This window comes from Saccostrea cucullata, unplaced genomic scaffold (genome assembly GCF_032062105.1).
Source record: "Saccostrea cucullata isolate Sc308-1 unplaced genomic scaffold, CSIRO_AGI_Scuc_v1 ctg1150, whole genome shotgun sequence".
Classification (NCBI taxonomy): domain Eukaryota; kingdom Metazoa; phylum Mollusca; class Bivalvia; order Ostreida; family Ostreidae; genus Saccostrea; species Saccostrea cuccullata.
In genome coordinates, this window is record NW_026923237.1 from 194506 (window position 1) to 211337 (window position 16832).

Consider the following 16832-nt stretch of genomic DNA (forward strand, 5'->3'; position numbering starts at 1 on the left):
TTTGAATACCAGTATCCGTGTGATGAGCAACAGGAACAAAATAAATACAGTAACTGTAAAATCACAAATTTTCGAGCGATCAAATTTTAATGGTTTGAGGGAAAAAAAATGGTTCATTGGGATTTGATTTCGTGGTTGAAATATTGTTAAGTAGTGATATATGTGTTGTGAATTTCTACGTGGAAATAAATTTAAGGATCTCTTCATACTTTAAAAACAACAAAAATCCCTTCAACAAAAATAAGTGATTTCACAGTAATGTAATGATTCTAGATAAGATATGCTAATTTACGAGATTAGCATCTTTAGCCATCTTGTAGAAGACCCCGGATTTATCTTCCAGTAGTTTTTGAGGGGCTCCGAACTCGACTATCAATCCTTTGTCCATCACCATTATTCTGTAAAAAATATAACATTAAAATTCAACATAAGGCGCCCATTAAAAATGTCCTACAAATTAATCATTAAAGGTGTAATACGAGGGGTAATCAGAAAGTTTGCGAACTAATTGAATAACATTAAAAAAAGATATGATTTAGGGTTTAAAATTGTACAAAGTAGTCGCCTCCAATTTTAATACGCATCTACAATCGTTTTGCCCATGTGCAGATCACGTGATATAGGCGGTCACGTGGCATGCTCCTTAGCGTTCTGTCATAGAAGCATAAAGATTTTTCTGACTGTTACATTTCTTCCCGTGCAAGTTATTATTTTTTTTCCCAACAAAAACAGTCCATTTGTCAGAACTGGCCAAATCTCGTCAAGAGTATGGGTGGATAATGGTATCCTTTTGCATAATGAGCATAGTGTGCATAGTGATTATAAAATCCCATGTCCTCTGTCTTTGGAGCGTCGTTTATTCAATGTGAATAAAGTATGAGTCCCTTCTTTTTATCATATCTGATATGTTTAAAGTCTAAAGTAAACGATATTCTAGGGAATAAATAATCATATTATTGTTGCTGATATATTCAACGACACACTTTGCAGACTGTAAGTTGGCGATCTTTCGTATCATATTGCTCAACAAAGGGTACACCTCTTCCCAAGTTTTGTTTCATTGGGCAACAGAACAAACATCAATATTAAACATCTATCTTCCTTCACTTTAACAATCAATCCAATTAATGAAAAAAGTTCTGGCAAGTATTTTGTCTTCATTAATCGTGCACAAATTATTATAAGCTTCTTCAAAGGAATTTCCAAGATATACATTTAACTTTACACCCACTCGTTTCTCAAATACGACTGAGTCAACTATTTTTTTGTCACAAATGAACTGCATATTGATATCATTTTCACATTATGACGCCATAAGCATGGGGCAAAACGTTTCATTACATATACTATTTACAGAACACGTGTATGACTCTATGTGTGCTAAATTTCATTCAGATCTGAATTGTCGTTTTGTAAATATAGTGATAGTTTGCGAACTTTTTGATCACCTCTCGTATTATCATTCCGTATGGATCCATGGTGATCTCAGAGAAGACAATATTCGTGGAAAATATTTACTACTTACTTATTAAGTAGAAAATATTTTCCACGAATCTGAGAAAAAAAAGTATAACAGTCCTGAGTCTATGAGCTATAGACAGTAACTCACCTATCATAATCCATTACAGTGTTGAGTCTATGAGCTATAGACAGTATCTCACCTATCGTAATGCATCACAGTGTTGAGTCTGTGAGCTATAGAGAGTAACTCACCTATCGTAATCCGTCACGGTGTTGAGTCTATGAGCTATACACAGTAACTCACCTATCGTAATCCATCACAGTGTTGAGTCTATGAGCTATAGAGAGAGTAATCCATCACCTATATCAGAGAGTAACTCACCTATCGTAATCCATTACAGTGTTGAGTCTATGAGCTATAGAGAGTAACTCACCTATCGTAATCCATCACAGTGTTGAGTCTATGAGCTATACACAGTAACTCACCTATCGTAATCCATTACAGTGTTGAGTCTATGAGCTATAGAGAGTAACTCACCTATCGTAATCCATTACAGTGTTGAGTCTATGAGCTATAAACATTAACTAACTCACCTATCATAATCCATCACAGTGTTGAGTCTATGAGCTATAGTCAGTAACTTACCTATCGTAATCCATCACAGTGTTGAGTCTATGAGCTATACACAGTAACTCACCTATCGTAATCCATTACCGTGTTGAGTCTATGAGCTATAGAGAGTAACTCACCTATCGTAATCCATTACAGTGTTGAGTCTATGAGCTATAAACATTAACTAACTCACCTATCATAATCCATCACAGTGTTAATCTATAGTCATTAACACAGTAATCCATCACAGTGTTGAGTCTATGAGCTATACACAGTAACTCACCTATCGTAATCCATTACAGTGTTGAGTCTATGAGCTATAGAGAGTAACTCACCTATCGTAATCCATTACAGTGTTGAGTCTATGAGCTATAAACATTAACTAACTCACCTATCATAATCCATCACAGTGTTGAGTCTATGAGCTATAGTCAGTAAGTTACCTATCGTAATCCATCACAGTGTTGAGTCTATGAGCTATACACAGTAACTCACCTATCGTAATCCATTAAAGTGTTGAGTCTATGAGCTATAGAGAGTAACTCACCTATCGTAATCCATTACAGTGTTGAGTCTATAAGCTATAAACATTAACTAACTCACCTATCATAATCCATCACAGTGTTGAGTCTATGAGCTATAGTCATTAACTTACCTATCGTAATCCATCACAGTGTTGAGTCTATGAGCTATACACAGTAACTCACCTATCGTAATCCATTACAGTGTTGAGTCTATGAGCTATAGAGAGTAACTCACCTATCGTAATCCATTACAGTGTTGAGTCTATGAGCTATAAACATTAACTAACTCACCTATCATAATCCATCACAGTGTTGAGTCTATGAGCTATAGACAGTAACTTACCTATCGTAATCCATCACAGTGTTGAGTCTATGAGCTATAGACAGTACAGTACAGTCACTGAACTCTGATTTAATCGTCCTCTGGATCAGTTCGTCTGTCTCTACATCCACGGCTGCCGTGGCTTCGTCCAGAATCAGGATCTTTGTCTTGTGTAGTAGAGTTCTAGCCAGACAAATCAGCTGTCGTTGACCAACGCTTTACAATATATATACATGGATTAATAGATATGATAAAATGGAGCTTATTTTAAGACAAGTTACAAAAATAAACTTCAGATACTTCTTACATACAATTTCATTGTCAACTAGAAGACATTTTATGTCGACTAGTTTCATGAAGGTAAAAAGGTAAAATATGGAAACTTTGTAAAAATCGCCTTCATTTGGTATGATATGTTTTGAATTATTCACATTCTAAAATTAGATACTGCGATTCTTAAAAGATTATCTGAAGTTCTCACATAGACTTTTCAGATAAGGCTTTAATCCAAGTATTTAGCTGCAAGTCTTCACGTTAGTTGTAGTCTCATTTAAGTTCTAAATTGAACTCTCTATTGAGATCTCACTTAAGTTCTTATTTGAACTCTCACTTAATTGAGTCCTCTCTTTTTCACCTGAGCTCTTACCTGAAGTTTTGACCTCCCTCCCCACATTCGTAATCTAGCTGACCTACACAGCTAGTGACGAAGTCTTTCATGTGAGCCTTCTCTATCGCCACCCAAAGATCCTGATCTGAAAATATCTCGAGCGGATCCAAGTTAGAACGGATTGATCCAGAAAATATGACAGGATCCTGGAAAAATACAACAGGATTAAAAATGTCGATAATAAGTCTGATACTGATCTTAAATGACCTTAAACTGTCTGTGTTTTTGAAATTCTTGAGTAATAATAACCTTTCGATAATATTCCTATTGTAAACTATATTTCTGCATTATCAATATATCATTTGACTAATAATCTTTATGTTCAATGTGTCACTAAAATTCTACTGTGCATTTCTTTTTTTGAAGAGTGCATCAATATTAAAAGTAAATATGCTGTTATTTATACTATAACATTGTAAGATTCATAAATAAAAGTCAAAGACTTTTTGCTATAAAACAATTTCAAAGATATCCCTGATCTTATTTTGGAGGAATCACAAACCTGAGGTAGTATTGTTATTTTAGATCGTAAGTCATGGAGGCCCATCAAAGATATCGACATATTGTCAATTCTTATGTCTCCACCTGCTGGTTCAATGATGCGGAACAGTGCAAGCGTCACGGATGATTTCCCAGCTCCTGTTCTACCTACAATACCTATCTAGGAAAGAACAAAAAAAAAAAGATTTAAAATTTTAAATGTATCTAAAATACGTATTTCTGAATAAATCCTTGAATTTAAAATGAAAAAAAAAAAAATGATTTTTCGATTTCGATATTTCCTATTTTACATCACTTTGACATGGCGAGAAATTTTGAACAACCAACATAGCTGTTGATGCATTTTGTATTTTTGCATTTTTGCAATAATCTGGCTTAATATTTAAAATTTGCTTTAAATGACATAATGTGTACCTTTTCTCTTCAAAAATACTTTATCAAAAACGGACTTTTTGTAGCCGAATGAGAAAGTTGCTAAACCTTTTCGCCCCCTTTAATGACACAGTCGAGTCCTCTCAGCACGAGGTCTAAACCCTCCCGGTACCGGGTGGTGTAGGACTTAAATTCCACCTCCCCCGTTTCAGGCCAAGTAGGAGATGGACGGCTGTTTGGTTCAATCCATTCAGCCTGCAGACGTAACAATGCAAATATCAATGAAAATTAAAATGTGAAAGCAAATTTAATTATTTTTTCAAAGATAAAATGATTTATGTGGACGTTGATAAGGGTTGGGAATGATCACACACACAATTATTGATCTGGTTAAATTTAAATTAATTCAATAAATGTTATCCATTAAAAAATCTGTAATGACTGCAGAAGTACTTTTTTCAGCGTGGTATTAATTCACGTTATGTACGCGGTCATAAATTTTCCGAGGAAATTTGTCTAAGCGTACTTAATATAAATGTAAGGTATATAGTGACAATCTAGAAAATCTGCGTAATTTTCTACCCGCGGATTAAACAGAAATTTAGATTCAACGGAATTATGACCCCGTGGAAAAAAGTACGTTTACAGTATATTTTCAATATTTTACTCATCGTTTAATGTGGTCAGGACTATTTCTTTGTATGAATTAATTCACCTCTGGTTGAAGTCTCGTGAACTCCTCTACCCTTTCTGCTGACACGATATACATTTCCATCTGACTCACAGACTGGACGACCAGATTCAGGGAGATTACAGCCTGTAATTAAATACAGGGAGATTACAGCCTTTAATTAAATGCATTTTCTATGCATCTTGATTGGTTACAGAGTTGGGTGTAAATTTCCATGCACCAAACTTGAGCCCGGGATAAATAAAAAAAATGACGTCACAATGCATATCTTCACTTTGATAATAACCAAATAACATCGCAACATGTTCTGAAAATAAGATATTGTACATACTGTGAAATCACTTTTTTTTCGTAGGGGTTTAAATTTCGTGTTTTCAAGTTTTCAAGTGAGCCACGAATTTATGTCCACCACGAAATAAAATTTTTCCTATAAATTACTACTGACCAATTCTTCAACCACGAAATCAAATCCTCATAAATGAAGATATTTCCTCAAACCACAAAAATTTTATTCCTTGAAAATATGTGATTTTACAGTACAGAGGTACATTGGATATTTTTAAAGCTTAAAAATATTTCGTAAAGTTATATAAAAAGTAGCTTTAAATGCATTTACTACACACTACTATTTACAGGAATCTAACGTACAGATAAGATATGTGTAAATAAAATATATTTAAAGAGTAAATCCTCATAAATGTTTCATTTCGAATGTTAATCTATATTGTTATAGAAATTGTACATACGTAGAGTATGTTCCTGCAGATCAAATCGACTAAGTGACATTAACTCCATATGCAGGTGATGAAAGTATATTGCTGCCAGTAAGCCAATATTCATATAATATGTTTCATACTTTGCATGCACTATGCCCTTGATGTAAAGTCAGGGTGTACCATCATAATGTTTTTTTAATTTTAAAATTTCATGCTTTAGATATAATTTACAGATAATCTTGCGGAATAGTCGTTCAAGTCACCGGCATAAATCGTATTGATATAGCAATAGAAAAATTATTTTAAAGAATTATTTTATATATAAATGTTAATTTAAACACTTTGCAAATGTTGGGTATGGGTTATAAGTATAAAATTTTGACAAAGTCTGCATATATAATACAGTAATAGGTCCCGAAAACGGGGCGTTATATGGCTGAAATATTGCCAGTAAATTGATTAAAAAAAATCATGTTAATCAATAATACGTGTTGAGGTGAACTGTATGTACTTGTGTATAAAATGAGAATGTTTTTAACAAAATAATTTTATTGAAAAAGAGCTGTCAATGAAACAAAAAAGGCTGGATTTTAATTTATTATGGTGGTGTATAAAGTTGAATAGTCGCAAATTTTTAAGCTGTTGATTTTGTAAAAATAGAAATCTTGTGATTTCAATTTTTTTTCAAATTTTTCAAAAGTTTTTACACAAATTTTAATACCTGAAATGAGTATGTTATACCTGTAACGATGACATTATATACTGTAACAGTATGTCAAAGCCCTTAAATGACATATTATATACTGAATAAAAGTATGTCATTACATAGATAATAAATTATAGATTGATTAAATAGTTTATTACAACAATCCGTACATGGAAAACGCAGATTAAAAACCTTATTGAGTAAACATAGTTCCTGTAACGTGAAGTTATATATTTGTTGTGAAGTCAATTTTGAAAAAGAAAAAAGTTTATCGGATACATATCTAATAATGAAGATAATTCAAACCCGAGTATTTTTTTTTCTCTAAGTAGAAGCCTTTAGTCATAATACATCTTTTCAAAACTAAGAAATCAATTGAATATAATCCATAGTAACTTTTATATTAATATGCATATTTAAAGAATAAAGGAAAAATCAGATATTTTAAATGATTTTTTAAAGGAGCTCAAATGTTGTCCGTGTACAGGTAATATATGTACTTTGTTGTGAAAAAAAATGCTCGGGTTCGTTCTTCATGAGATAAACATGTAAGCGATAAATTTAGTTTTTCAAAGGTGATTTCACGCGATATCAACTATGATAAATAGGATTATTTTTTGTGTGATAACAAAAATTATTTTTTTACTTTTGAATTTTGATATCTTTTAAAAGAAAAAGACTCTCTGGGGATATAATTTGACAAAAGTTGAAACAATTTATGGACAATTATTTTTCAAGGAGAAAAACGAATATATATTTTTGGCGATTAGAATCGGACCAAGCGGCTTTAAATTTTCTTCTTTTCTACTGTTAATATCCTAGTGAGGTGTAAAAAAATGTTTGGTTGAAAATTTACTGGAACCCCCTATGTATCTGTTTGTAAGGATTTCCAAGTAGTTTTGGAATCCAATTCAGATATGGTAATTCATTATGGTTGTTTGTGATATGAAAACGGACATATGACCTTGCAGAATTTCTTTCTTATAAAGGGATCTATGTAATCTATCTAATTATTTTTTCGCTTCTTGAATACTGAATTGAATACAGAAGGATAGATTGTTTTCATATTCTCCCCCAATCTTTGAAAACGGGATTGTAACATCGATCTGATACATTACATGCATTCTGACAATCTGTGATGTTTATGAAATTCCAACGCCAGTTGAACTCTCGGGGTTCCCCATATTTAGGACAATTTAAAATATATATGTTACAGTAAAAATGTAAAATTCATGAATTTCCTAAACCATTCAGTAAATACATGTATTTACTGGCCATTTTAGGAAATACGCGTAATTACTGAGTTGCTAGGAAATTCATGCATTTACTGATTGTTTTAGCCAATTTTACACGTTTTTACTGAACTAATTTTAAGCTGGATGAATATACATATCATTTAAAACGTTCCGTAAGTATACAAATACCGGTACTAAAAATTATTTTTTTAAGCAGCATTTGATAAGAACTGTTTCTATAAATCTGAAGATATGCATTAATTTTGAATTCCTTTTTGTACTGTTAATATTAAATGGATGCCCTGATATTCAAATATATTTGTAAAGAAGTTATTTATTTGGAGATTTAACATCAGAATGATATATTTGAACTAGTTTTTACATAATTTTTGTTTTGAAATTTAGCAAAAATGTACGATCTTTAAATGTTGATATACTCGGTTCTTCTGTTAATTTGAGTCTTACGTCTTTAAAAACATGATAACATAGATATGTTTGCAATTATTAGTTAATTCAAACTTAAATTATTAAGCAAAAATAATGTTTTTTTTCTATTTTGAACTATCAAAATATGAGGGTGGAAAATTTCTTTTAGTAAAGTTTCATCTTGAATTACTGAATTCAATATCGTTAAATTATGTGAATTTTACGAGTTGTTTTTTGCATTTTTTTTTGAGAAGACCGAATACGAATTGTTTTATTTGCAAATAAGATGCTTTAGGGTTTTTAATTTACTGTCAACAAATGTAGAATTGTATGAATATCTAATCAAACAAAAAGAAATGCCAGTAAGCGATTTTGGTTTTTTAAAATTAAATAACATAAAATTAGTGAAAGTATGCGGTGATATAGAAAACACATTACAGAAAATGAAAGCAGAATATCAATAATTTTTTGGTCAATATTTACAAATAATGCATTTTTAAAAATTCCTAACTAATCAAAAGTTTATTTCAAATATTATTTATTCACGCATGATAATTATGCTAACTGATAACTCAACATTGAATGCACTGTGCATCTGTTTATATTTTATAATTCATATTTTAAATCATCTCACCAAAATTAATGACAATTCATTTCTGTTTTTACGTTTGGTTGAATTTGAAAGTTTGCTGAATGTTTGAATATTCCTTACAGAAAAGAATTTTGTTCATTTTATTATGAACTACCGTGGATGAGCTTGAACAGGTCCTTTGTTACGTCATAATACCACATTTGACTTCAAACTATTGTGCAACCTGATTTGCTTTTAAAATGACAGTTGAATGGCGTAATTTGTGGCAACTCATCAGAAAAACAATGTAAAAAAAGAAGTGGTTTAATTTTTGAAGATTCATGGGGTATATATATGAACTACAACGCTTCACGCCATCATATTTATCATGAAACGCTAATGAGCCTGTTATTGGTATGTCATAACAGTAATGAGTGTGCTATATCTACGTAATAGGTGTGTTATACTTTTAATGGGTATGTTATATACCTGTAAGAGAATGTTACACCTTTATTGAGTATATTACACCTGTAATGAGTTTGTTAAACCTAAAATAATTATGTTAACATGCAATGAGTTTGTTTTATACCTGTAATGTGTATGTAATACCTATTCTGAGTATGTTATACCTAAAATGAGAGTATGTTATATACCTGAAATGAGTATGTTAGAGATAGCCCTATCCCCGCCCCTGACAAAGTATCAGAAAGAACAGAAAACACAGCGGCTGCTAGCACCAGAACATTCGCCAAGAATTCTAGACGAAGTGCAATCCACCTGTTGGAAATAAAACAATATGTCTTCTACTTACTAGTAAGTAATAATCTATCTAAATTAGTTGTGTTCGTTAATTGCTATTGTTTTGTTTTGTAATGGTCAGTCGTTGTAAAAATAGAAAAGTACAAAAGATTTTTTTTTTCAATTCACAACCAACACACTGTATCTGCAAAATCTCAAACTCTTGAATTAAGTATAAAAATGTAATTATAAAGTACCTTAAAGGATTTATCGTTTTAAGAAAGGGATTACTACAGAATCATACCATGACGCTGTATTTGCGGCGTGATAGAATGTTGAGTTTGTGTCGACTCGGACCTGGGACTCGGTAATAAATCGGTCCACCGCCCGGTAAGCTCGGATACAGCTGGCACCGGTAATAGACTCACTGAAGTGGTTATATACAGGGGAGCGAGTCACGCCCTCAATTCTTTTCAGTTGCCTGGCGGTAGGGAAGTAAAACCTCTGAAATCAAGCAACAGAACAGATTAAAAAACTTACTGGACAATTAATTCAGTTATTTAAAACACTGACAACAAAGGGAACAACCTCTTTATGTTTTTTTTTTTACATTAGAAATCTTTTAAAAGACACCTTATTGAAATATACATTTTATTAACTGGGTCAATGACTCTTCAACATTAACATAACAATAATAAAATCTACTTTTTCATTAAAGTGAAATAAAACACAAGACAGAAGGCAAGTTTTCATAAGAAAGAAGGAGTAATATTTATGAAATTACTTTCAAAATTCATAAAGTGTTGTTCATTTATGGACGTAACTGAAACACATTTTATCATTTTAACTAGGCATATAGGTCAAAATGTTTACTGCCCTTTTTTGAAATTGTATAAGGTATAAAAAAAAACGTTATAAACATAACCATATATGTTATATATTGTTATTTTTCCAAATTGGTGATTTTGTAAAAAAAGGGAAATAACAAATGGAATATAAATGTAAAAGTTACCTAAATCTTACCAGAATTAAAATATAAAAAATGCCCACGGGTAGAATAACAAAAAGAAATTTAGGCGTGTTCACGGATATCACAACCAAAATGGCTAACAAGGTTGACAACATCACAGCCCACAAATTGAAGGACCGAAGAAGGCGGTCATCTAATATGTCTATATCGCTAGAGAAACGGTTCAGGATCCGACCAACAGGCGTTGTGTAAAAAAATGACATTGGTGAACGTAAAATACAAAATAACATGGAGGAATGTAGGGATCCGGAAGCAGTTATTAATCTTCTTAGTCCGAGGTAAACAAACAAAAACAGGAAAATTCCTAGAATAAGAACATCAATAAAACATTATTGCATCCCAACAAAAAAGTTAGGCAACTTTAAATATTGTCAATATTTTGCATTTTTATCTTTATATACATGTATTTAGTAAATCAAATCAAAATAAAATATAAAAATATTTTTATCTGACCTTGCAGAACTCCTAGGACTGTATAGATTGCGAGGTAGTAGTTCGTCCGATTCGAATATTTCTGCGTCGTAATCAGTGAATAATTTTTGATAATTTCATCCTCTGTCCAAAATGTCAACCAAAAATTTCCGTAGGCATTAAGTCCTTGAAAAACTATTACAAACAACAAAGAAAGGACGGTACCGATCACGCCCATAGCTTTTATGTAGGTAAAAATAACGGAAAGTTTTACCTGAAAATTTTTTTGATACGAGTTATCGAACGTTTTTGCAAAACAGAAAATTAAAACTAATAAATATTTTTTAAAACAAAATTCTTAGATTTGTAAATATGATTTATTTGTTGTTGAAATTATTTTTTTCTGTTTACTTTGACATCAAATATTTGAATGTGTAATTAATATAATACAAAAGAAATTAAATATTTAGTGAAAAAGAAATCTATTCTTTTTTTTAATATATGTTAGCATTTTCAACAAGTTCCAAGTCAATAAATCTTATGAGTACATACAGTCCCCTCCGCCGATTTTTCGTCCTGGATCAGTTTTCCTTCTTTCGGTTCGAATTCTCCGCCACTTTTGTATGGTAAGATTCCCTCCTGTGATAACGACCTCTGCAGTTTTTCAAGCGTAATCTTTTTCGACCTCAAAAAATGTTGCTGTGACTCGAAATTGTTCATTGACTTCATCAAATAGGCACCTGATTCTGATTTGGAATTTAATTCTGAGAGTTTATTTTTGCTGTTTGTCGGAATAAAAACTCTGGAATTTCTCCGCAATGATGCTTTTCTGAAAAAAAATACAGGAATTTTTTCTCCAATTATATACATACAATTTGTTCTTGTAATTACTAACAAGTACTTTTTTATGGATTTAAACCTGATACAAACAATTTTTTTCACGGAAAAAGATTTAATATCATGTCACAAGATTTTTCCAATGTATAGTATACTTTAGTAAATATATGTTTTTATGCTTGAAGAACTCAATAAAAAGACTTGGAAAATGTTTTGTAATATTTTAATGAAAAAAAAAAAAAATATAAACTTTAAATAAGGCTCAGTAAAGGTTTTTTGATGAAAACAAATTTAGAATTTTTAAAATAAATGCTAAAAGTGTAATATAAACTTAAGATAAAAATACCAAACCTTTACTGGATGTGATTCGTCTAAATTTGGTTTTTATTGAAATATTACTAATAAGTCTATTTCATTTTCCAGTTCTTCAGAGAAAAAATTCATATCCCAACAAAACAAAAATATTCTAATATCTACATGATATTAAATCTTTTTCAAAGAAAAAAATTGTTTGTATCATGTGTCCTTAATGATAAATTTCCATCTAAATGGCCATAGGAACCGGGGAAAGGGTTAGTAGATCAGATCTATTAGATAAGATATAGGTTTAAAATGTTTCGATCTTCCTTTATTCAAATTCAAATATTTTTCAAATAGCAGCATTTAAGGTAACAGCATTTGTTTAATGAGAGAGAGAGAAAGTGAAATAGAATAGAATTTATTTATTTAATGCATAATACCCGGCAATTTGCAGTTTAGACAGGTCAGAATCATCCGCGGACAAACCATAGTCCGACACGCACTCTAGCTGTTCCCACATCTCGTCCTGTATATCGGCAACTAAGAGAAAAGCAATCAATCGTCTGATAAAAAGTGGGCAAGTTATGTAAGAAACGAAAAGAGAATAATTATTAACATGGACTCATAATTTTGGGACTTTGCAGAGTTCATACACAATTTAAAGAGAAACTCTGATAACAGTAAGCAAAGTAACACGGCAACGGAAAATAGATGGACCTTTTATGTTTCAGAAAGGGAATTTTAAGAGAAAAATGGATTAAAATTGGACCCATTTTGTTGGCAACTAAAAGAGGAAATTGTATTTAAGGTTGGACTTATTGTCTTGGCAATTGAAATAAAAAAGTGGATTTAAATACAACCCAATGATTATAAAAGAGGAACTTTGTATAGAAAATAGACATCATGTCTTGGAAAATTATATATTTAATAATATGTCTTCGCAACTAAAGGAGAAAATTGAATGCAAAAAAGATCCTATTTTTTAGAAAAATTTGCAAATGAAATACTGATAAAAAAAAAAACCACCTTCATTTGCAAGTAAAAGAGAAACTTGATAAAAAAGTGAACCCTTTATCATACCCCCCCCCCCCCCCCCCCCCCCCCCACTAAAAAAAAAAAATTCTGATAAAATGCATCTCTATTTTGGCAACTAAAAGAGAAATTGATAGAAAGTGAACCCCTTATCTTGACAACTAAAAAAAATGCTGATGGAAAATGAACTCCTTATATCAGCAAAAATTTAATAAATGTAAAAGACAAACAACAAAGCAATATGATGACTACCACTAAAAAAAGATGGTAGTTATGTAAAACATTAAAAATGAAAAAGGTAAAAAAGATCAATAGAAGTTTTTATAAATAAAATCAGTCAATATCATTTGAATTCACTTACCTACATTATAAATTATTCTTTAAAAAAATCATTTAAAAAATTGCGAAACTTGAAGATTTACAACTGAGGAAAACTGAAAAACAGGCTCCTGGTGTGCAGAAACTTTTATATCATGTTTATCAACAATACCTGTCTCATCTTCACCTGAAAAAGATAGACCAGTGTAATAATAATACAAAATGTTGCTTTAGTGATATCTTTAGCTACCAATCATCCTTCGACAAATACTGTAGAATGACATATTTTTGTTGGGTCAAATTTTCGTGGTTTTAGAAAAAAAAACTCTTGGTTCATTGGGATTAGATTTCATGGATGAATAAATTGTTGAGTAGTTATGCATGTAGCATTTTACAATTTTGAGAAGGTATCATAAATTCGTGGGTCCTTTGATACCTGGAAAACAACGAAAATTAAACCCCCACGAAAATTTGTGATTTCACAGTAAATATTTCATCCATTTTAGTTTTAAAAATTCACCACTTTTGCATCTCTTTTAATGGGACTCTTCCTTTAAAGATCAATATACTAGTAGTCTAATAGTGGCCACAACCATCTAAATACATGTACATCTATTGATATTTATTTATTCTCCAACAGACTATATACGTCTTCTTTTTTCCCCACGAAAGGTGTGAACTATAGAAATCTTTTTAGAATGCATCTTTAAAGAAAGACCTTACTTTCTGAATCTGTGTCGTCTTCCTCATGAAGAAGGTAAGTTTCAAGGAACTCTGAGAAAGTCCCTCTCTTCTGCATCAACTCTTCATACGTTCCTACCTCTGAAATGGTCCCTTCATACATCACTACAATTAGGTCTACCTTCGGTAGCCAGTGTACCCCGTGCGTAACCAGAATACGAGTCTATTATACAAAGATAAGTAATGAAAAAAAATTATAACGAGAGTTGATCCAAAAGTAAGTTCAAAGTGTCAACATCTTTTATATTTGGCGTTATACGAGGGACGTTCAATAAATAATGTCATCAGCTCGATGATATACAAGATAGAAATCATATGCCACTAAGCTTAACTTTCTCTAATTGTTGAACCTTTAATGAGTTAATCACAGTTCCATTGTCAGAAGCTGGAAAACAAGGGCTATTCGAGGCACTGCATTTAAAATGAATTTTAAAGAATCAGTAAACTAGAGTGAAATTAAACGCTCCATTAAAGCTGCTGTAAAACTTGTTAAGAATCCCAAAGATATTTTAACTGAAATATGCCAAATTTACAGCAACCAATGTCTGTTTTATACACATGAGCAGGTGTTTTTAATGAAGAAGAATGATATAATGGGCATCAAAAATGGGTACCGTCCTTGGCGACAAGGACATACAACGGCCAATGTATATTTGCGAAAATTCAACAAATTATTACTGAGTATATTTGATTGACTTTAAGACTCAGATTCAATGGACATCATTTTGGGGGTAGTTCACACTGTTTTAAAGAAACATTTAATATAAAAAAAAGTTCAATACTAAAAGGTCACCCAATATTTTGAAAAAAAATGAATGAAAACGACAGCGTGTAGGAATATCTAAACAATATCTGGGTATTATAAATAATAAAAAATAGTAATTATCCATGTTTGCCTGAAGGTTAAACAGATAAGGAAACTTGGATCCATTTTGCTTTGAACCCTTAAAACAAATTTACAATGAGATACACTTGACAAACAGCAAAGGCCGGAAACGAGCAAAGAATAGCAAGAGCACAAAAACAGTTTTATATGATATTTTCTTTAATATTAGTGGTCTTTTTGTTCATATTCTTATGGGGGAGTAATTTCAATTTCAATTTCAAGAGTCTAGAAAGCAAATCTTTTGAAAAAAAGTAAAAAGTTTATGAGAGGAAGGAGCCAGAATGAGGTATTCACTACATTAAATTTTATCATGACAGTGTCCAAACCCACAGGCCATGAAGAGTATAGGAGTTCTAGGGATAAAAAGAAAGTTAATGTTTTGTCACATCAACAATATTAGCCAGCACTTTCAACATTTGACTTGTGTCATTTCCCAAATTTGAAACAAAACACCTATCAGAAAGAAAAAAAACATGTACAAGAAATCATAGGATTTGCCATTTTCCAGTATACGAAGGGTCATACTCAAAAATGTGTTCTAAAAACAATTAAAAATTGAATAAAAATGATAGAAACATGTGTTTTAATGAAAAGGGAATCTTTTAGTTTCATCAATAAGACTAAATCGTAGAAAAGCGGCAAAAACGCCGTAACGAGCTGTAATGCTTTTTGCATTTTAACTTTGAAATAATAAAACTATCAATAGGATCTGTTACATTTATTGCTCAGACGTAGTATAAAAATGGAAATAAGGACCTTGTTTTTAGATGATTTCAGCGATTTTGGGGAGGATAATGGGTCACTAATTCATTAACAGAGGACAGGAAGATCGAAAGAGAGGTCGGGCGGAATCGTTTAACTGGTGTCTCATATTGTCAAAAACCATGCGTGTTTCTGTTACGTTAAGGGATATGAACACTTTGTTTTTTTTTTGTTATGTTCAAATAATTTGGACAAAGAGTGGGTGTACGATGGGTAAAAGAATTTTAAAAGAACAGAAATTTGTGAACGTGTTTGTGATTTTCAAATTTTTTCATTGGAGAATGAAGAGTTCTCCACATTTGAAAGTTTAATCATTGTTGAAGCTGCGCAAAGGCGATATGTGACCAAAATATGAACGTGTGTTAGACTTCATAACATTTATAAATCTATGATTGGTTTCACGAAACTTAACCACTGCAACACAAAAAAAGTGAAATAACAAATATTTTTTTGAGCAAAAAGAATATAAATGAAAAAAAAGATTATGTATCTTACTTTACAAATTCTCGAGGGGGGACTTTAAAAATATACAATCAATCAATCTATTTATATAAGGTACCTTATGGCGTAATAATCCCTCTGGGCCAATGACCTCTTTGAAGAGAAATTTTCCAACATGGCTGTCCACAGCAGATAAAGGGTCGTCCAAAAGATACACATCAGAGTTGCTGTAGACTGCTCGAGCTAAACTTATTCTTTGCGAACTCCAACAAGCAAAATATACTGGCATTACGAATTAAGCTAGGATCTTTCGTTATGGATAGATTCATTTACAATTTTATATACATTGAAAGCTGTTTATGACATTATCACATAATATAAACAAGACCGTTTTAGTTTTTACTTAACTGAAGGGAATCTCATGGAGATACATGTAAGTGTATTGAGACAAAAGGAGCAAGTAGTGAGAAATCATTACGTTGTCAGACGTCATGAAACGTAAACGACAATAGCTCCGGGTGATCGTATGTT

General features: G+C 31.6%; 1 protein-coding gene across 1 annotated transcript; it reads right to left on the reverse strand.

Annotated features, from left to right (window-relative positions):
• Positions 1-240: 240 nt before the first annotated feature.
• Positions 241-16590, reverse strand: LOC134263515 (multidrug resistance-associated protein 1-like). Its single transcript, XM_062745866.1, has 14 exons — positions 16420-16590; positions 14195-14375; positions 12562-12661; positions 11537-11813; positions 11027-11258; positions 10567-10877; positions 9848-10047; positions 9459-9582; positions 5176-5277; positions 4569-4715; positions 4090-4248; positions 3567-3733; positions 2942-3136; positions 241-398 (listed from the first exon to the last, which is right to left on the reverse strand). The coding sequence occupies exons 1-14, from the start codon at positions 16588-16590 to the stop codon at positions 284-286; spliced, it is 2481 nt and encodes an 826-aa protein (XP_062601850.1). The 3' UTR covers positions 241-283.
• Between the last annotated feature and the right edge of the window lie 242 nt (positions 16591-16832).

Excerpts from the sequence above, each read along its gene's own strand:
- LOC134263515 (XM_062745866.1), bottom strand. The coding sequence starts at position 16,590 with ATGCCAGTATATTTTGCTTGTTGGAGTTCGCAAAGAATAAGTTTAGCT. Across the intron at positions 12,662-14,194 it reads AGACGACACAGATTCAGAAA|TTGCCGATATACAGGACGAG; the intron begins GTAAGGTCTTTC and ends CTTTTCTCTTAG. Across the intron at positions 4,716-5,175 it reads TCACGAGACTTCAACCAGAG|GCTGAATGGATTGAACCAAA; the intron begins GTGAATTAATTC and ends TTACGTCTGCAG.